The following is a 22,500-nucleotide window of genomic DNA, read 5'->3' as shown; positions in this document are numbered from 1 at the left end:
TCTCTGAAATTCTATACTTCATGCATCGCCTTCTCCCTGGGTCCCTGGGTCGCGATGTCCCCGAGTCCCCACATCCCCTGTCTTCGCGTCCCCGTCCCACTTTTCGACACAGCCAATAATAATCACTACTTTGAGAGCAGAGGAAAAATCACTTCACATTGAGAGCACACACTGTAATTATTGTTTATCAAAGAAATCCAGTGAATAACAGCAAAAAGACATAGTAAATATTCCAAAATTTGTGCGGGCCCTGGGAAAATAGCAAGTGTATGCCTCAAGTGTAGGCCACCAGCATAAACCCTCAACAAATGCTACAAGATAGAGCATTTAAACTGGTAGCTGTTTCCCAGGAATACAAATTCAATATGCCAAAAGAATATCGATACGCTAACAATTATCAATAAAGTTGGGTGGGATAAAAATCTACTTTTTTATAACACACAAGGTATTTTATAAACTTCTTGTGCAGTCTTCTCTTGCTTGATAAAGTCATTTTGTACTGATCAAGAAGAGGGAAAAGTGATTTCTTCAGACAGAAAACTCTGAAAGTTACCGGCAGTTTTTTCCATTTCAAGTGAAATTGTATTTCCAGATTCATTCATTCATTGTTTTAGCCCATCGAATCTTTCCAGATCCATCGGGACGGGAATCACTCAATATCGCCGGTTCACGGCATCTGTAAAATTTATCGTGGATCCTTCTCAATGTTTTGAGTCTTCCAAACCTGGTGAATTAGTGGAACTTTCTGGTAGAAACCACGCTTATCTAGCGTGAATAGTAACTGTTTTAGGGCTTGATTGTCCGGGCAGCGAATTAGATGACCGAGATATTTCCTTTGCACTGATTTTACGAAGTCTGATACTGGAATGGTGTTGCAAAAGGCGTGGAGGTTCTTGGTTGACCATTTGAACCCGAAATTCTCGTCATTATCACTTGCGCTTTTAGCGCAGGCCCAACCGTTTCGGATCATCGAACGGACAAATTGGTTGTACACAGCGTAGATTCTGTCAAAGTTTCGTGCTGTAATTGTCCAGCATTGGCAGCCGTAGGCGAGACAGGACCTCACTACGGCGTTAAAGGCTAGGATTCTTGTAGCAAGCCTGACTTTTTAATTGCAGAAGAATCTTTTTCTGGATGCAAATTTGGCCTTAGCTTCTTCAATACGCATGTTGATTTCTGCGTCACCGGTGTTATCGAACTGGATTTGAGCGCTGAGGTAACGGAACTGTTCAGTGTTTTGGACTGTTTTGTTATCAAGCTGGATTATGGAACTTGGGTGGGATGCAAATGAAGACGGCACCGTTGAGGAAAAAGCGGTTGATTTGGGTTGGAGTCTTGGAGAAATTGAACACTTGATATCATGGTCTCAGTTTTGGTTGGATTGACCATCAGCGAGTATTCCCAAACGTACTTGATAGCTCGGATGTCGCTGTATCGAGTGAGTTTTGTGACTTAGTCAGCAATACCAGGTCACCTGCATAACCGCACAAGGACAGGGTGTGTTCACCTTTTGGAGTGTTTCTCGGGTCTCGGTCAGCGGCTGGAATGGCGTGCGAGTTACTTCGGTGAGGGTATGTGAAAAAATCAATGTCGAGAGCCCGTGCGATTTCCATAAAATCTCGCATGCATACGTTGAACAGGAGTGAAAATAATACTGGCCCCTCGGGCCCTCCCTGCTTCGCACCACTAGTTGAGGGGAATGTTGCTGTTGGTCCAGCCTTCGGGAATCTGCAGTAAGTTCGACTGTACAGATGCTGGAGAATATCCAGCCATGGTAGGTCCTGGCCAGGTGGAAAACGCGTTCGTACGCTGAGAAACATTTTCCTACAACATAATTTCTCATAAGCCGCACTGTAGTCAACAAATGAAGTAAATAGTGGCTCCCGGTTTGCTCCAGAGACTTGTTGAGACTTGTTTTTTTTTTTTTTTTCGAGTAGAAAATTTCCGTTATTTGTTGATTTGCCCTGCAAAAAACCGTTTTGATGGTAGTGTATTTGCACTCGAAGCCAGCGTTCAAGGCCGTGTAGTATGATAGATATCGTAAGCTTGCAAATTGCCGATCTAACGCTCAGTCCGCACCACATGGTTGTGCATGAACACGGGTATTTCCGTTTCCACAAGCACGTCAGGTTCCAAAATGACCATTCTTCAGGTACCTGTCGAGGGCGCCAGACCTCGAGAATTAGCTGGTACAGCTCCTGTAGAAACTGTGGGCAGTCTCGGGCGTGTTTCAGGAACTCGCTCAAGATATCACTACTGGCTTTACGGTTTTTTGCTATTTTAATGGCGTCGTAAACCTCGTCTAGAGTTGGTCGATCGTGGTTTACCGGATTTTGTACTGAAAGTTGCTGTAGGTTGGCAACAAATTGCGGCGGAGGTTGTGAGATGAGAGCAGCGGGTGTACTTTGAAGTGGCGGTGCTGGGAAGTGCTGCTTGAAGCGTGTGAAGACTGTGTGAGTAGCTTGTCCGGCCTATAAACATCAGATGGTAATGGTTTGAAGGTTTTTTCCGAGCGCTGGAAGTTGGCAAAAACCTTCTCGATTTGAAGATTAACCGCGTTCATGTTGATTCGAGAAGCTTCGTTGTCGTAGAAGATGTTACGAAGTTGCCGCGAACATGCTCAAATGTCTCTGTGTACCTGCCGGATCGCAGCTGGATGGGCATTGTCCATGTGTAACTGATCTTTTCGTGACCGGAGGAATCGCAGTCGCTGATCATCAGCCCATGGGGCTTGAGCTTGGTCATGCGTGTATTTTGGGAGTGTTACCCTGCTCAAATAAACTGTTGAGTTAATTGTTATTCACTTTAATTTGTTTCCAAGGTTGTTGAAATTCTTTTGGAAATAGAAAACAATAGAGTCATTGGCAGACATGAGCATTTGGAAAAATCTGATCATTCACTGGTTTGTAAAATACATCCTATTTCAATAGTAAGAAAATTAAAGGATTGTCAACAAGTTGAATAAGGATAAGTGTATTGTCTTATCAATTACCACATCTCCCAGGTGTAAAATCAAAGTGATCATGAAAATAATGGTAATTGACATTAAAAGTGTCCCTAAGTACATGTACCTGCATTGTTCCGTCACTGTCTTCTTGTAAAAAATTCAAATTCAAGAGAGAAATTATAACACAGTGATCGAGTGCTTCAGTCTCTTTAAAATTTTCATTTTAGAGTTAAACTGATTATTTCCAGTTTTTATTGTAAAGCAAGCAAATTAGACTTAACAAGGAGTAATATTATTGTCCATCCTCTGTGGTCAGAAGTGATCATAAATAGACACATGCAACAGGATCTTGTGACCTTTTGAAACCAGTGAGCATAACAAATCAAAATACATTGCATTGTTGCTCATAGCCATTTGAGTTGTTTCAGTGGCATATTGGGATTTCTTTATTGGTGTTCCCCACCCTTCCCTCCCTCTGTCTACTGATTTTATCAGTGCTGTGATCGCTGCTCACTCTCTTCCCCTTGTACATGGGAGTTCATTGCATTTTGCTAGAATTCTAGCGTTTGCCAGCCATAAGAGCATTTTTCCTTCTAGAAGCTGGCTGCTGCTAGGCATTTCAGGCAGCCATTACCAATAAAATACACACAGTTGGTGATTCACAGTAATCAGCAGCTAACAAAAAACTCCTTTCACTTTTTTTTTCCAACAGAAGATATCAGTCCTTAAAAATACCAGTTGTTGTAACAGCACCATAAGTTTTTGCTCCCAAAAACCCACCTGCCTCTCCAGAAGTCTTCATTATACACTCCCACTCATTCAGTTTGTCCTTAATTCTGTCGTCACCATCTTTCCACTCCTTCAGAAGTTCTTTGAAATGTTCCTCATCCCATGGATCCATTTCTTGTTTCTCTATTTCACTAATGGCATCTTCATATTCAGCTCCACCCAATCGTACCAGTGTGTTCTGAATCTGCTCTCTATACTTACAGAACGTTGCATCAGTAACAGAGGCCTCTCCAGCATGGGCTGATAGTGCATTTACACAATATTTCAACCGTACAATGTCAGACTCACAGCTGGCATCAAGCGAATGAGGAAGTACATCCCAGCCAGAGGATGGAGGACTCAGGTTACAGATCGTCCTCAGAAGCACAATCAATAGAGAAGGGTCAAAGCCTGTGGATGATACTGAAGAGGGTTTACTTGGATACAACTGACTCCATTGCACTGGATTGAGGATTCCTTCTTTTCGAAGAGACTGAAGCTGAGAGTGCACTGGCTCATGTTGCAAGGAATTGCAAAGGTCTGGAGGAGGAATTGTTCTGTCAAACACATCCCTCAAAACTTGTGACCCCAGCCTGACCAGAAGGCAACATAGCAGTGTGTACTTGGATCTTCCATCAACAGCACCTGAAACAAGTGTCAGAAAAGATCTCTCAGGCATCATTCTGGTTACAAAGGCCCATCATCATAAAAACCTCATTTAAGGCGAGTTTGCTTCAGTTTCCACGATTTTCTAGGAATAAAATTTGCTACTTTCATATGAAAATTCAATAGGATCACATCACCAGCTCTGATCCCAAGACAGCTCAGAAGTAGAGCAGTTTCCCATGAACGGATTCAAATCCTGGTCAAGCTGAAAATTTTCAGGCTTTAGGTTTGTTACTGCTCAAGTAATTTTCATAACTGTGATGTGCTTCTGCAGTTCAAACGTGTGTCTATTGTGTTTAGTCCAATCATATCTTCACACGTGCTGAACAGGTTTGAATGCCCGAGTGACTCAACACAAACATGTAACAACAAAATTTAATGGTGACATCAACAGAGAGCCTAAATTTTACCACTTACAAACTTAGAACAAAGACCACTAAGCCAATTCCAACAACTTCCTGCTGTCCCTACAACTGACGTATCAACAACAGTAGCTGCAACAGCTTTATTTTAATAAAAATAACTGACTGACCTAGCTACTTTGCTAACAAAAAGACATTGGACTAAGATGGATCAAAATGTACCAATAACTATTTTACAGTCTCCATAGCCAGTAACATGAAGGTTCAACTGACAATTAACCAATAGCATCATGACTTTGATAACCAATCCCTGCATCTATGACTAGAGTATTAAAACCATCCCCTGACGCTACACAAATCACTTGACTCTGAAGATGACTAATCCACTCAGATAAATAATTTCAACTTGCATTAATATTTTTTTTAAACTCAACTGAAGGTACATGTATCCTTGATACTGCATCATTTTTAACATGCAATAAAGCTCCAAATCTAACAATATTTGCACCTTTAACTCTTTAAGTAATAGGCTTTCATGTTTCATGTTTTGATCTGTTTCTTAAAAGTGCTTAAAGATTTAATTTCTCCAATATTGTTGGGAAGACTGTTCCATAACATTGGACCATTCACAGCAAAAGCTCTTCCATATATCTTAAGGTAATACCACAGGACAACAAGAAGTGTTTTGGAGGAAGAGCGTAAAGACCTGGTCGGTTCATATTTAGTGATCATTTCAGGTACATAGAGTGGCACAATGCCGGGGAATGCCATAAAACTAGTACTAGGATCCACAGGCAACCAGTGGAGTTCTTTTAAGTCTCGGAGTAATATGTTCAGTCTTCTGAGTGAATGACAATAAACAGGAAGCAGAGTTCTGTGCATATTGAAGTTTTTGAACAAGGTTTTGTGGTAAAAACGACAGTAGCAAATTACAATAATCAAGTCTAGAAGTCACAAATGCGTGTATAAGTACAAACAATGTAACATAGAAATCTCCTTAGCTAAATGTCGAAGTTGATAAAAGGCAGTCTTGCAGACGAGTTAACATGTTTCTTCATTAGCAGTGTTTTGTCAAACCAGACTCCAATGTTTCGCACAGATTCAGAGGCTTTAATTAGCTCAGTGCCTGCATACACAGAATCCAGAGATGGAGAAGGTCTGTGCTGAGCGTGAAGTATCAGCAACTCTGTCTTATCATTGTTCAATTTGAGCTTGTTGCCCGTCATCCATTCATTGATGTATATCATTGCCCATCATTCATTCATTAATATATGTACATGAAAAATGCTTCGTTTAATAAACCTCTTTCAACCACAGGCCTTTGCGTGGTTCTGTTATTGTTTACATGCCTAAAATGGTTGTGGATGGACTGCACTTGACCTTTACCCTAACTGAAGGAGATGGGGTAATTGTGAAGAAGAGCTCCCGGAAAACCTGTCGGCCGACAGTTGGTGATGTGTCGGTAAGATGTCGGTATCTTGTCAGTGACAATGTTGACACTAACTTCACTGTTTTTTCTCTTTTTTCGCTCTATACAACATCCAAACTCTGTGATACACTGATTATAATTATGATCGTTTCTGGGTCATGTTTACTACATGTTTTCACAACAAATATTCTTCTTTGGGAAAGTGTTGGTAGCCTGTCGGTTAGCTGTTGGTTAGCTGTCGGTGGCCTGTTGGTAACCTATCGGAATCTGTCAACTGACAGTCGACCGACAGTTGGCCGACAGGTTTTTCAGGGAGCTCTTCTTCACAATTACAGGATATGGTTATGAAGTCAGCAAATCTAGTTGCAAAAAATTAGCTTCGATCTTCAGGTCAAGGACAAATTGCAATTACATCTTCTTGGAGATGATGACAGCTCCAACAAGTAGTGGTTATAGCTGGCCTTCTAAAACCTTCTTTCCATTAAATATTTTATGCCAGCACCTAACCTACAGTATGCCATGCAGTTGTTAATTGATGGTAATCAGCAGCTAAGACAAAATTTTACTTACAAAAGACATCAGTCTTTAAATACTGTTGTAACAGCACCCTACATGTAAGTTCTTGTTCTCAAAAACTGACCTGCATCTCTTGAGGTCTTCATTGTACACTCCCACTCATTTAGTTTGTCCTTAATTCTCTCGTCACCATCTTTCCACCGCTTCAGAAGTTCTTTGAAATGTTCCTCATCCAATGGCCCCATTTCATGTTTCTCTAGTTCATGAATGGCATCTTCATATTCAGCTCCACCCAATCTTACCAGTGTGTTCTGGATCTGATCTTTGTAATTACAGAACACTGCATCACTAACAGAGGCCTCTTTGGCAGAGGCTGATACTGCATCGACAAAATACTTCAAACGTGCAATGTCAGACTCACAGCTGGTGTCAAGTGAATGAGGAAGTAGATCCCAGCCAGAGGATGGAGGACTCAGGTTACAGATTGTCCTAAGAAGCACAATCAATAGAGAAGGGTCAAAGCCTGTGGATGATACTGAAGAGGGTTTAATTGGATACAACTGACTCCACTGCACTGGATTGAGGATTCCTTCTTTTCGAAGAGACTGAAGCTTAGAGTGCGCTGGCTCATTTCTCAAGGAACTGCAAAGGTCTTTAGGCTGAATTGTTCTGTCAAACACATTCCTCAACACTTGTGACCCCAGCCTGACCAGAAGGCAACATAGCAAGGTGTACTTCGTTTTTCCATCAACTTCACCTGAAAAAGTGTCAGAAAAGATCTCTCAGGCATCAGTCCGGTTACTAAGGGCCATCATCATAAAAATCTAATTTAAGGTGAGTTTGCTTCAGTTTCTATGAATACTATTTGCTACTTTCATTTGAAAATTCAATGGGATCACATCACCAGCTCTGATCCCAAGACAGCTCAGAAGTAGAGTAGTTTGCCACCCACGGATTCAAATCCTGTTCAAGCTGAAATTTTTCAGGCTTTACGTTTGCTACTACTTTCATAACTGTGATGTGCTTCTGCAGTTCAAACATGTGTCTATTGTGTTTACCGTAAAAACCAGCAAATAGGCCGCACCTTTTTTCCAAATCGGGGTTGCAGCTTATCTGGGGGAACACTTGAAAAAGGTGTCGTGAATTTCAACGCCAATTTCCGTTAACTGACACTTTTAACCCATTGACTCCTGGGGGTTCCCATTGATGAGTAAAATCATCTGGCGTTAGACAGAGTAAATTACCAAGTATGGCCAGTTTGGGCCGGTTTGGGCTGGTTTGGGTATCAAAGGGTTAAAAGGAAAACCTCAGGAAAACGGCACACTGCTTGGAAGTTCCATCGCCCCGCAAACCTGTTCGCAGCATTGACAACGGCCTGTCACTTTAACAGTAATGCATCAGTCAATTCCAATAGATTACTGCCGTTTTCAGCGTTTTAATGCCACTTTTTATTTTGGTACGTCTGCAATAGATCGCTCCTAACTTTATAGTTAAAACTTCACAGGCAAATTTTGTATTTTTTATTATTTTTTACAAACAAACATCAGCTTCCTTGAAATCTCCCCTTCGGAAAAACGTGTACTGTGTACTTAATATTTCAAAAACCGGCACTTTTTATAATAGAATTATAAAATAGAATTAATAAAATATGGCCTGTTGTGAAACACGACACTTCATGCACACTCTCGCTATTTGCTTTGAAATTTGCTTTTTAGATGAAAGTACATATTAAAATTTAGAAAACACACCTTTAAAATTGTCGACAACTTTTTCCAGTCCTTGCTGGATAAGCCAATTCTCCACAAAGTGCTGATCTTGACCACAGAAATTCTCCATGTTTCAGAGATATAAACCATGTGGGTGTCAAAAGCCCGGGGGTGCACCTGGGATTGGCTAATGCCCGGCCCCTGGGTTGCGCTAAATTAGCTAAAGCCTCACTGGGAATGACAAGGGAGGTAAATGCCCTGCAGTTGTGCCGGGGGGGGGGGGAAGGGTGGTCAGGGCACAGTTGGAATTGACTGATGCATAATCGATCCTCCACATGCAAGAAAATACCACACTATTCACGATATCCATATTCTGATATCTATTCTTAGACTAATATCCATCAATTTGCCATGGAGCACAACAGGACACTAAACCCTTCTAAATGTAAGGAAATGTTGATAAATTTCATGCATTATTACAACTTTTCTTTAAGTCCAATAATTATTGGAAACTTATCTTAGCTTATCGGCGGGTTTTTACCGTAGTCCAATCATATCTTCACATGTGCTCAAAAGGTTTGAATGCAAGAGTGACTCAACACAAACATGTAACAACAAAATTTAATGGTGACATCAACAGAGAGCCTAAATTTTACCACCAATGGACAGTACAGGAAAGAGCTTTGGTTTACTAACTTAGAACAAAGACCACTAAACCAATTCCAACAACTTCCTGCTGTCCCTACAACAGACTTATCAACAACAGCAGCTGCAACAGACAAACAGCTTTATTTTAATAAAAATAATTGACTGACCAAGCTATTTTGCTAACAATACGCGACATTAGACTAAGATGGATCAAAATGCACCAATCACTATTTTACAGTCTCCATGGCCAGTGACATCAAGGCTCGACTGACAATCAACCAATAACATCATGACTTTGCTAACCAATCACTGCATCAGTGACTAGAGTATTAATACCATCTACTGATGCTACAGAAATCACTTGACTCTGAAGACTAATCTGCTCAGATACATGTAATTTGTCCAAACATCAGTCAATGTCACCCTAAAGAGTCCTTTTCAGGAATATAAGTTGTACACTCACCCAGACAATAATTGTCCTTCACCTCGAGTGTGTAAATGCTATACAGATCTGCCGTTCATGTTGTATATATTACATCGACTTTCATCACAGAAAGTCAACCACATGACTGCTAAAGAGGGTACTTCAAGAGTGCAAACATTTTCTAATTTTCACGGTCACGACTCAAAATCGATTTCTCTCAAATTTTGTCCAGATGTAGTGTATGATGTTTCCCAATGCACTGTCAATATGGTTTTTAGTCATGGGCATTTTCCTTTTGGACAAAAAGCAGATTTTAGAATTCCTGCTGCAACTGACATTTTTTACACCGTTCAAAATAATTAAGTTACACTTACTTTACTGTCAAACTTTCCTAAAAGAGGCAATTCAGATCACAGGGATGAAGCTAAAATTTTGTAAAGACCATAATATTCATTTAACAGGCGGAAGGCCCAGTTGGACACGCCTCTGGCGTGTCCCTTCTAACGGGGTCCGCAGGCATGCTTCCCTGAAAATTTTTGAAAATAAGACTCTCATAAATGCGTTTTCCTCGATTTTAGGAGGTAAATTCAAGGCCATTCGTGATGTTTTCAGAAAATTTCTTGTTGTCTTTTTAATCAAAAATGTCACTTTGTTTGAAAGACCTGCTCTCGGTGTCTCGTGCCGATTCTGTCTTAGCAATAGTGCTTTCTTTGAATTTTCACTTGGTCCGCCAGAGTTTGATGAAGTAGCTTTGGTAGAGTTGAAGGATTTCTTGAGGGTTGTCCAATACACCCAAACTGAGTCCGATGGACGAAGGCCATGAGCAACCAGACTCACCGGAAGTCAGTTCGCGAGAGACTTAGTAAATATACAGCAAAGTATAGTTGAGGAGGGGGTGGAAAATGTCGGCAAACGGACTCCATCGGATCCGATGGAGACGGGTTGCCGTGGCAAGAAACCATCGGACCGCCGCGAGATGTCCAGAAATGCACGCGATGACAAAAATGGCAGATTTGGCGAAAGAGCTCCACGATTGACACAAGTTGGCAAAATTAGCGATTTTGGCGATATTTGGCCAATTTCGTCAAATTAGTTCATCCATTGGTATTGACATCACTTGGGTGAACCTTGGAGATTTTGCCGATTTTGACAAAATCGGCAATTTTGGCGATATTTTGCCAATTTCGCCAAATTAGTTCATCCATTGGTATTGACACCACTTCGGTGAGCATTGGCGATTTTGGTGACTTTTGTGAATTTGACAAAATCGGCAATTATAGCGATATTTCAAAAGTGTAAGCGCTCCTTTCAGTGATTAGGCCTAAGCACTCACGTAAATTTTAGCTTTCATTTTGTGGTTCGGTTAACTACACCTATCACGAGATCGTCTTGCCCTTGAACAATTTCCATTCATCGACTACGGGATTGCGGACCGCGGTGGCTGCTCTTTATACTGCTTGCCCTTTAATAATTTTCATTCATCAGCGTCACAAATTATTGCTGATTTTGGGGCTCATTTGTCGAAATTCAAGCACGCTTCCAACAGACCTGTTTAATTTCGTGTTTCACCCAGTTACTTCCGGTGCAACTGTTAAATGACATGAGGATTTGAAAAGGCATTTCGGCTTTGTTTTCCCTCTCATCTAACACACTTGGTGGCTTCCGCTTCTCCACTTTTCATACAGAAATAATTTTTTCAGAGAAAAGTGGAGTGAAAATCACAAATTGTGTGAATAAATTACAAGAGAAAAAACCCTATCGGTGAAGTCAACGGCTTAAGCAACCGTGCCACCTCGAAGCTTTACCCTAAATTTCGTGGATACGCTGATACGGAGATGCGCACTGGAGACACCGAGCTTAGTGGATACGCCAGGGGCACCCAACGAGAATATAGTTCAAAACCACTTAAACATAGCATTGTTAAACTTATTTTGGTATTTAAACGGTAGATATAGGCATATCTTTATCCCCTAAAAAATTTTCATCTGTTCGGATTTCCTAGCTAAGAGTCTAGTGATCCGGAAATTCTAGGGATCAAAACGTACCTTTTCAAAAATTTTAGCTGGAAAAAAGGCTCCCGAAAATTCTAGGTGACCTTTTTAGAGTAAAAATCCGTTAAAAATGAGCAATTATACCATTTTTCAGATGTTCGAAAATCCTAGGAGAGGCAGGAAAGCAAGAAATTTTACGAATGTTCCGAAAATTATAAATCTCAAATCGTCTTCCGAACAGATATTTTCCGAAAATTGACGTTGGGTGCCCCTGATACGCAGTATTTCTCCTTCCCGAGGCGCCAAACAAAAAGAGCGAAGGACCGTTGATGTATATGTATTTCTCGTTCATAAAGAACGATGATCGAGTGAAAAACAGTAATGTTTCTTAAAGCGCGATCAATCCCCTGATTGATATGTATCTCTCGTTCTTATAGTGCGTTGATCGAATCATTTTACAATTCGGTTAACTTTCATTTTACGGTTCGGTTAACTACAAGAAATAGCACTCGATTCCTGTTTAAAGACGAAGCGCTCGTTTCAGTGATTAGGCCTAAGCACTCTCGTAAAATTGTAGCTTTCGTTTTGTGCTTCGGTTTACTACACTATTCACGAGTGCGTGTGAAGAAGAAAGCACTGCAGTACACTTAAATACACTTTTCACGAGATCTTGTGAGGAAGAAAGCACTCGTTTACTGATTACGCCGAAGCGCTCGCTTCCGTGATTAGTCCAAAGGACTCTCTTGAAATATTAGCTTTCATTTTGTTGTTCGGTTCACTACACTTTTCACGAGATCATCTTGCCCTTGAACAATTTTCATTCCTCGACTACGGGATTGCGGACCGCGCTGGCAGTTCATTATAGCGATATTTCAAAAGTGTACGCGCTCGTTTCAGTGATTAGGCCTAAGCACTATTGTAAAATTTTAGCTTTCATTTTACGGTTCGAAAAAAGCAGTCGTTTACTGATTACGCCTAAGCGCTCCTTTCAGTGATTAGGCCTAAGTACTCTCTGCATGCTTTGTGCTTTACCTTGTTGGCGATTGCGGCAAAATTGTCATTTTCGCCATAGTTGCCAAATTCGCCAACATTTTCTCGTTTTTGCCATTTTTGGTTGTTGCGTGCATTTCTGGACATATCTCCGATAGCTTCGGTGGTTCAGTGACATTGCAAGCGCACACCAAGCCAGACGTTCGGCGAACAAGTTCTTGCTGGGGTAGTAATAATTTTTTGGGTTTGTTAAACATCCTTCAATATTGTTTTCACTTACCTATCAGTTATTCCGAGTTAATCACAATTTCAATTAGAAATCAAATGGAAGTTTTAATCCAGGGAAAGGCTCTCGTTCAGATTATCTTTGTCTTCTACACTGATTTGACTGAACAGCTAATAATTTATTGTTGTCGGAGATTGTGTGAAAAGTGTAGTTGACCGAACCGCAAAATGAAAGCTAAACTTTTGCGAGAGTGCTTGCTGGGGCCTAATAACTGAAAGGAGCGCTTAGGCTTAATCAGTAAACGAGTGCTTTCTTCTTCACATAATCTCGGGAAAAGTGTAGTTAACCGAACCGCAAAGTGAAAGCTAAAGAGCGATACCTGGTTTAGTCAAGTTTTCATGTCCATTTTTAATTCGTTTTGGAAAACGGCGGAACGTTTTAGCTCACTTAAGGTGCTTGGATACGGTCGAGGTATAACGTGGTTACATGGTATTCATGGGGATTTGTTTTTGCTTAAATTAGTGCTTAGTATTTAAACTAGTGAGTGGTAATCAGTGAAATCAACCAAGCCTAGTGTGCAGTTTAGACGTTCTTGAACTCACTTAGAGAGTCTGGCTATTCTAGAACTCTAGACATTCTAGAGCCCACAGAGGGTAAGATATAACAATTGAGAATTCTAGAACTTAGAACTCTAGAAATCGGAACTCTAGAACTGCGAATTTTGACTTTAATCAGAACTTTAGAAGTTTCCACATACGACCATTTTACTAGAGTGGTTCTAGAATCATATAGAACTTTCTATAGAGCTCTTCAAACTAGAGCAGTTCTAGAATGCTATAGAACTTTCTAATGTCATAACCTTGACCATTCTATATTTCACATATAATCAATATAGAGCTCTTCTAAGTAGAACAGTTCCAGAATGCTATAGAAGTTGCTAATGTCTTATGGAATTAATTACAATTTCAATTAGAAAAACAAATGAAAGTTTTCATCCAGGGAAAGGCTCTCTTTTACGCAGAGTATCTTTGTCTTCATCACTAAAATCAGTGGATTTGACTGAAAAGCTAATAATTTATTGTTGTCGGAGATTGGATGACAAGAATTTCTGTCGCAATTGGAAATTCAATGACCTGGATTTGTGAAGGACGTATATTTCACGTGTAGCGTGTGCTTGTTTCGCGTCATGGCTAAGAGATATTTTGTGTCACGCGCGAACTGACTTCCGAGAGTCCGATTGACTCTTGCCAGGAAGAGCTGTCTCCATCGGATCCGATCGAGTCTGTTTGCCAACTTTTTCAACCCCCCTCGCTCCTGTTAACCCTCACTTCCGGTACCACTGATCAAGCGCCATCTCACCCATTTCCGGTTCCGGTCACGATCGGACTCAATCCGCCTGCGAGTGAAGACAACCCGACTCAGGTCGAGTGTATTGGACATGTATGGATTTCTTTATACTGAGTACCTCAGAATCACTTTCCTCCTTTTTTCGCCAACATTTCAGCTCATACAACATGGTTGAAATACACACACTGCGGATTTACATTATTTTATGTACACAAAGTAGAAATACCGCGAGCCAATGAGCTTTTTGCCAAACACACCAGATCTTGGATCACATTTTATGTACCCTTGTAATGAATCAACCTTTCGGACAGTTCTACACCCAGTGTCCGTCAGTATATTTTGAGTGTGTAGTACATTTCTTTTTTTTACAAATTATATAACACAGATAACGAATCCCAAAAACTCAAATTACTTGACCATCCAGAAACTTCTTCAGAATAGGCGGCGATTTTTTCTGGCTGTCAGCTTCTATCTACATCCCTGGATCAGCTCAAGACCTCCTAAAAGCTACTCTATATCATCAAGACATCCAGTTACGTTACTTTTAAGAAATTAGAATCTTGTTTAATCTTGCACCCAAAATAATTTCCACTTGCATTAATATTTTTGTTTTAACTTGACTGAAGGTACATTGTATCCTTGATACTGCATCATTTTTAACATGCACTAAAGCTCCAAATCTAACAATATTTGCACCTGTAACTCTTTAAGTAATAAGCTTTCAAGCGATATAAAAATTTATGTGGGTAAATATATATGCAATGCATGACAGTTCACCCAATTCATGTATTTTTTACCCTAAGTTTGGACATCAAACTTCCTAATTTGCACTTTCATCAAGTTTGAAAAACAAAGGACTCTTGGGTTTTTTTTTAAATAGAAACTACATGTATGTGCCATTATTGTTATCAAGATATACTGTTGTTATGTACCAGAAACTAGAGAAAAATTTACCAGAATGTTGATGTTCCTTTTTCTTCCCCTGCAATATTTCCAAACCAACACCTTTGACAACTTTCCATGCTGGTGACTTCTTGCCATGCTCTGGCTTTTTTGACATCTTCCCTCACTATGTACATGTACATGTTACAAGAAAATAAAAATTGATAAGAAGTGGGTCAGTGTTTTGTTCCTGGAAGTGTAAAAAAGAAAATCAATATTAACCTTTGACTCTCAAGCCAGCCTGAACCAGCCATACTTACTATATAGGTATAATAGTATTTTACTCTGTCTACCACCAGAAGATTTTACTCGTCAATAGGGAACCCCTGGGAGTCAATGGGTTGATAGGATCGCCACTGTCAATGAGCCACCTGCTTACAGTGTACCTTGAGCTCAAATAGAGACACTGTGTATTTTAAAAAAATCTTTTTAAAGAAGAGCCATGATGTCGTTGTTGTTGTTGTTGTTGTTGGGGTGGGAGGAGAGGTAAGAACCAGGCAAGAGCTCAGGCTTACCTTGCACCCTGTTGGGAAATAATAGAAGCACCTGGAGTCATGGACAGCCATGAAAAGTAAGGGATTTTTTTCACTTAACTTGCCTTCTACTACCAGACATTTTTATTCCCATCGAGATGACTTTCTTCAGAATACAAGTCAAGTCATTGCTCAAAAGTCCACATCCAGTTGCCATGCATGACTCAGATATCTCTTAAACTTGAGCACTTTATACATGCATCTCTTGCTGGCTGAAGAAAGGATGCTCAGTTGGACTAATGATGGGTTATTTGAACATTACTTTGTTAAGCTTGGACCGAGGAAAATCCAAGAATTCATTCCAAAATACCTGTCCACTTTTCCACAGTCCTGTGGTCTGCCAACGCATTCCTGCAGTCATCTAATTTATATGATGACACTTTCCAAACTAGTCCACTGCAGGACTTCCTGCAATCATGCATTTTAGATAGTTACTTTTCAGTTAAGATTTTGGGACCCTGCAACAATACTGCCAGCCTAACAAGTACAAAGTTGCTTTAAACCTACTGAAAATCATCGTCCTTTATGATCTTTAAGCCTAAGCGCTCACTTTGAAGATTAAATCTAAGAGCTTGTTTAGGTACGATAAAGGCATACTTAAAATCTAACTTTAAAGGCTCATTTTCATCAGAGACAAAACGCGATCCTCACTTATTGTTTTGAATCTCAAATAGCGTATTCCGATTGGCCAACTATTTTTGTCACGCCAGTTTGTGCTGTTGAAAAAAAGGAACATCGGCATTAGCCTGATAGTCATGTGGTTTACTAGGTGATTTTAACACTGAAACAGCTAAAATTCCCTATAATCTTTATGGAGTCGACTAATTTAGACACTGGAGAATCACCAAAGCCGGATTTTTTGGTTCGGCTATTCAGCAAAAGGAATAGAACAATCCTGAAGCTAACAAGCTAGGTGACATTATTTCAGTGCTGAAATGCAACGCTTACTCTATTTAAACTTCGCCTAGGCAATTCGTCATGTTGTTCAATACTATTCAAGTTAAAATAGAAATATCTTATTTTCAGTGAGTGATTAACCCATTGACTCCCAGGGGTTCCCCATTGACGAGTAAAATCGTCTGGCGTTAAAGTAAAATAATAAGTCTGGCCTGTTAAGGCCGGTTTGGACGTCAAAGGGTTAACCAAATATAGACATATCATACTACGATAAAATTATGAAATGATAAGTAGAGAACGCATTCAAATCAGCACCTCAAAGATTTATCTATGGCTGGCTTTTGACAAAGAAGATTCTGAAAGGCTTTTTTTCTGAGATTTTCAAATTTTTGTAATTTCGTGATACGTGAAATCATGCTGGGCGTGCATTACGTCTAGGGTGAAAATGGGCTTTTAAGTTAAGCGTTCGAGACACTGTAAATCAAGTCTCATACTCAACTACAGGACAAAGGGACTGCAGTTACAGTCATTTATAACTATTCAACATTGTGTAATCATGCATATTAAACTATTGACTACAGGAATGTGGAACATAGTGGAAATTGTCCCATAGTCCCTCCACTATGGGACAGAGGTGGCCCACAGTAATGCAGATTTAAAGTGAACACGTTTCAAAACCTCTCCAATCCAAATGCACTGCCTGGAGGGGACTTTAAAGCACTGATTAGACCAGCAGATGGAAAACTCTGATTTGCTAGCTAGGAAGCAATATGATACACCCACCTTGTGTTAACCAATATTTCTATACTCTGCCTGCAGGGAAATTGTTAAGTTTTCCTGAAGCATAAGAAAATAAAAGTGCTGAAACACATACACTCATTTACAGTGCGAAGCGCGCTACTGTTTTCACCAGACCAAGATTTTTGACACATTTTTTTTGATTGAAGAATGAACTAAATACATGTACGTCTGAAGCCATTGCAATTTAGGCATTTCACTTTTAAGTATCAAATCTCCTTTTTAAATCCGCAGCAAACATACAGTTACGTTTAAAAGCGAATTTGTAGTTTCTATTTTTAAATCAAGTCATGAGAACAAATAAGTTCTGGAAATATATTGCACGCAATAGTAAGATATTTAGTAAAAATGTAATCCTCCAAGTAGTTAGGTGGTATAAACTGGGGAACAAAATCTGTATACAAGCAGACTTTTCAAAAATGTTTTCTGCCATTGTATTACAAATTAAGCGACTGTGAAAAACAAAACTTGACGTGAAATGTAAACAACAGAAATCAAAGACAAGACAACATTCAAGAAATCAAATTCAGGAATCTTTCCATTCAGTGCTGTTTCCAGCGTAAGAAGATGTTGGTCTAAGGAAACATGATCACTGTACTTGATTAATTACGGACTGTCATCTCTTGAAAATTATCTGTGTTATACTCATTTAGATTCACAACATCGCCATCTTCCTCCTTGTATCATAAGTGCTGGACGGATGATGTCGCAAGCTACTGCAGGTCCTTCTGATATCCTTCACAAGTGAAGAAAACGAATACTTTAGAACTATTCCATCAACAACCTCTCTTTGAAGGTAAAACTTGACAAATTTATCCCTACTGTTCAGATGCTGTACTCCACTTTCACTTTGCAACTTCATGCTACGTGCCAACGGACATTTAAGCCAACTAAAATTATATCAAAACTCTCTTTCCGCCACATATCAATCACAGTGCTTAGACTGTCTCCGCTCACTTTGATGTCGGGGCTCCTAATTCTAAAGTGTCAAAAATTCATCAAAAATCTCAGTCTGGTGGAAACAGTGGCGTGCTTTGCACTGCTAAAACTGGCAAATATTATAAAACTCCACAGAGAAACAACTCAAATACTAATATGAAGGAAGAACATGAGCAATGGACATAAACAAAATTAATAATACTTTAAAGAGGGGAAATTCTAATGAAAAATATTATACTGCACATAAGTTTTGGCAATTTTCATGGAATATTTCTTCATTCACATGTATTCAAGTAACTTGAAACATAACACCTTTTGAAAACAGGGTTACCCATTCCCCAGATGAATAAAACTGCATCCTGGACATTTTGTTAAAATAATCTGCCCTTCAAACGAATTATCATTTATGTTACCTGATATTTACAAGTTTTTATTATTAAAACATTACTATAAAATCACTAAAATGGTGAACGTGCCATCACAAAGGTTGACATGCAGGCTGCACAAATATTGATGGAAAATAGAAAGTCATGACTATACTGTATTGAGTGGTGGCTGTAATTTAATGGTGTTTTTCCAGTTTTCTAAATGTGCACTAGTTAAGTTAATGATTGAAAAATACTTGTGCTCTTAATGGCAATGGCAAAAAAAATCTTGGTGACAGTCGCAGCTTTTCATCTGGATGCTTCTGAATGTTCTTACAGAGAGATTGTTATGTTGTAGATGTACAAATGTAAAGGTCAAAGGCAATTTCACTGATTAGAACCTTCTTGTAAATGGCCCAACACGCGTAACAAACTTGTCACTGTCGGAGTACATTCAGCTTAAATGCTCTTGCATTGCATCCTCTTTCGGTGTTTGTTGTTTTAAGACTCTGAAGTGCTTACAAGAGTGGTTAATAGGCGAGTCTCCGGACTCACTGATATCAGTTCACCAATCCGACTTCTAATCTTTCATGTACAAATTAATAATTATTTTTCTGCCGTGTCAGACCATGCTGCCTTGAGCTGCACTATTGTGAGGTTTTATCTGTACAAGGTTGAATCTGATCCAATAACCTCTGTGCAACCTAACATTTCTTGAAATGAATGTTCATCATCTGCACCATCTTCTGTACGATCAGTTAGGTCCTGATCTTGTTTGGTGGAATTCTGAGTTAAGTTTCGTAGACAAGAATTTCTTTCCTTGGCAGATCAAAAGATCACTTTGGGGGGAAAAAACTTTTCCACTCTTTTATTTTATGAATTTCATTTGTAATTCCATCTTTACCATTATCCTAGCAAGCACATGGAGGCTCCTGGAGATCACATTTTTTGGATCATGTGACAACTTAATTCTTTCCGCTCATGTGGTGAGAGAGGAAACATCTCAGTTTTAAAAAATTAATAATTTCTAATGACAAATTTACCACTTCAGTGATTTTGATAGTATACTGCATCATAATCCAAGCAAAAATAATTTTCCCATTGTTTCCTGATTGTCATTTTACTGCTTAAGTTGAATGTTTAATAAATTTACCAAAGGAAGACTGACAAGTTGTTTTGAACTTGCCAAGATTTTGCTTCAGATTAGTTCAGCACAATCTCCAGTACAGGTATATGGAACCTCTACCGTTTGCATTGTTCATGTCATCTTCTTTGTACAGAGTTAATTTACAACCATCTCCATGACTGGTATATGTCTAAACATATTGTTGAAAAAGGTAACTACAGTGGCACAATTTAAAATTCATAAAATGGCATAGTTTCGATTTGACTTCCCTTATGGCATATGCCAAAATCTCTGGAAGCTTTTCCTACTTGCTGGCCTTTCAGGCACATAACATTTTATAAAATAATTAGGATAGCATGTGCACTCTCATTGGTCAATAGCTGTGTTTAGATGAGATTATGGAAACAAGGCTGTGACATCACACGAGTTTTGATTCGTTATGTAGTCAAATGCACGTTTTGATTGGCTGGTAGGAAATATGAGCGTGTATCAAGAAAATCTGTTTCAATCTAGTAGTCAAATAACCAGCATTTTCCTTCATAATTTGTCAAATTAAACTTGAGAAATATTTTATAAAAGCAATAGAGGACTTTTTTCCGTGGCCAGACGTCGGAGGATCGTCATGAATGCTATCAAGTATTTTCCTTTACAGTGTTTAAAAACGCTTACCAAAGGTTTACGAGGCTTTCATAGTGTTTCAGTCTGGCCTTCACTCTCTTTTCATCTGCTTCATAACTCAGCAAAATAAAAAATTCCATTCGGAAACGATCAGCACCTCATGCACTTCTCATGCCCTTCTCTTAGCGGGCGGGGCTTTCATGTGATAAATTCCGACCAATGAGAAGCGTTCATGAGGATGTTCATGATGGGGTCCGTACTTGGAGTAAGCCTACGTATAGTGTACCAGCATTATAAGGGCCCACAGACAACCCCACAGACGGGTTATTCGAACGTTGCTAAGGAAGTGAAATGTTACTTCCGGTAACTGACGTCATCATATCATGAGCTGACAAGAAAACCCACTCACAAGCAAAAGTCATCTCACAAACTGTAACCTGCGATCAGGCTCTATTTTAGTTTCGCGTGGTACGTAATGTGGAGTTGGCGAAACGAAAAATAGAGCCTGACCAAATTCCTCTTCGAAATTCCTTCTGCCCACTTTTTTGATTGATTGACATGTCCTTCATCAGTTAATCAAATTTACTTCCATTACACCAATACACGCGTGGACGGCAGATTCGCGCTAGTTTGTTTTGACCACAGTTAATTACCGTGGGAGGAATATTATAAACAAATTCGAAAGTTACTGTTGGCTTTAATTTGAGAAAAACACATTTAAAGTATGCGGAATGTTTTCGACGACTATATTGCAGCAAAGGCCGGTGTAATTCTTCCTCCGAACTTCACTGAATATGCAATCTTTTAAGCTTGACATCTTAATTTGTAATTGAGATAACCTAGCATTCTATCGTTGGACGGTTTGGCAATAGATTTTTAAAGAAAAAAAAAAGAGACAGTAAAATCATGATACATGTAAGTTTGGCCGTTAATTTTTTGATGGAGTACGAACAGTAAGATGGACTCGCGAAGTTTCTTTTATTTTTGTACAATTGGCTTTTCTGGAAACATGCCATTTTAGTTTCTGGAGTGCGAGTTTTAAGTTAAATCAACTGGAAATATTATGAAGCAATCTTGACTCCAAATTGTGCAAACAGACCGTGTCATGTACAGTAAGTAAATAATACCATTTGATACACAGATGTTCAAAACATGCATTCGTGTAACTTGCGATTTTATCAGCATCTCCTCCTGTTGATATATATATATATATGTCCTTTGTCTCATCCAGGAAACCAATATGCATCGGCTTTCATTGCCATTTGAAAGAACCAGCTATTTAGCTTTCAAAACATCAGGGAAGTTTGTGCCAATGTACTTTCAACCACATGGCCACAGAGCTCGACAACCGAATCGCTAATTTCACTCTTTCCAGAGATTCAAACCCTATTCTGGACAAGTTATGAGATGTTTCAGATGGCATACACCCAATTGCAAAAACGTTGTCATAGAAAAATGAAAAAAAGCAAAAGCCAAATAGGAATTAATTAAGCTAATAAGCCCAATGAATTCATTTGCAGCATCAACGCATGAACGTCGAATTTGCCTGCTGGAATTTGCTATTGTTCTAAAGCTGGAAAACAATAAAAAAGATTCCGGGGAAATGCAACGGCTGTAAATGAATCCAACCTGCCCGTGAGAATGTGCTTAATTATAGCCTAATTAATTCAAATCCTATTCAGTTGGCTTTTTCCCTTTTTCATTTTTCTAAGACAACATTATTGCAATTAGGTGTATCTCCATTTATACATATAAAATCAATTTGCACCGTCCACGGCATTGTAAGAACAAAAGGGAGCAAATTTTTTCGTACACTTATGGCGGATTAGTCTCGAGGACTTCGCGAGAGCTCCGCGCAATCACGATGGCATTTTCACTTCCAGCGTTTCAACAGCCAATCAGATCACGAATTTGGAATCAAGAATTCCAAGTCCGGGATTCTTGAGAGACTTTTGGTCAGGCCCAATTTTAGCGAGCGACGACATGAGAGAACATATGGGCGAAGCTAAAAATGGGCCTGATCACAGGTTATAAACATGTATGAAGAAAATTTTGAAAATATTCAGTTAAAGGCCAATTTTCACCCTAGACGCGACGCAATTGTTTGTTATCGTTTTGAATCTCGAATAGGATATTCCAATTGGCCAACTATTTTTGTCACCAGTTCATGCTGTTGAAGACAAGAAGCATCGCCATTAGCCTGATTGTCGTGTGGTTTACCGGGTGATTTTAACAAGTGAAATCGCTAAAATTACCTTGCCT

General features: G+C 39.4%; 1 protein-coding gene across 4 annotated transcripts in view; it reads right to left on the bottom strand.

Moving 5' to 3' along the window:
• The window catches only part of LOC137993486 (uncharacterized), a 25,253-nt gene extending 4,822 nt beyond the window's left edge, over positions 1-20,431 (bottom strand). Inside the window, exons 1-6 of one of the 4 annotated variants that reach the window (XM_068839380.1) lie at positions 20,290-20,431; positions 17,176-17,229; positions 15,806-15,903; positions 14,975-15,089; positions 6,814-7,445; positions 3,728-4,367 (exon numbers count right to left, since the gene is read on the bottom strand). In XM_068839380.1, coding sequence (XP_068695481.1) covers positions 3,728-4,367; positions 6,814-7,445; positions 14,975-15,080 — 1,378 coding nt within the window. In that variant the 5' untranslated portion in view covers positions 15,081-15,089; positions 15,806-15,903; positions 17,176-17,229; positions 20,290-20,431. Of the gene's footprint in view, positions 1-3,727; positions 4,368-6,812; positions 7,446-14,974; positions 15,090-15,805; positions 15,904-17,175; positions 17,230-20,289 lie in introns of all 4 variants that reach the window. The other 3 variants (XM_068839382.1, XM_068839379.1, XM_068839381.1) reach the window with 3 other exon arrangements.
• Positions 20,432-22,500: the final 2,069 nt, after the last annotated feature.

The sequence above is a fragment of the Montipora foliosa genome, chromosome 2, assembly GCF_036669935.1.
Source record: "Montipora foliosa isolate CH-2021 chromosome 2, ASM3666993v2, whole genome shotgun sequence".
Classification (NCBI taxonomy): domain Eukaryota; kingdom Metazoa; phylum Cnidaria; class Anthozoa; order Scleractinia; family Acroporidae; genus Montipora; species Montipora foliosa.
The sequence above is the reverse complement of the archived record's forward strand: the minus strand, read 5'-3'. Positions and strand labels throughout refer to the sequence as shown.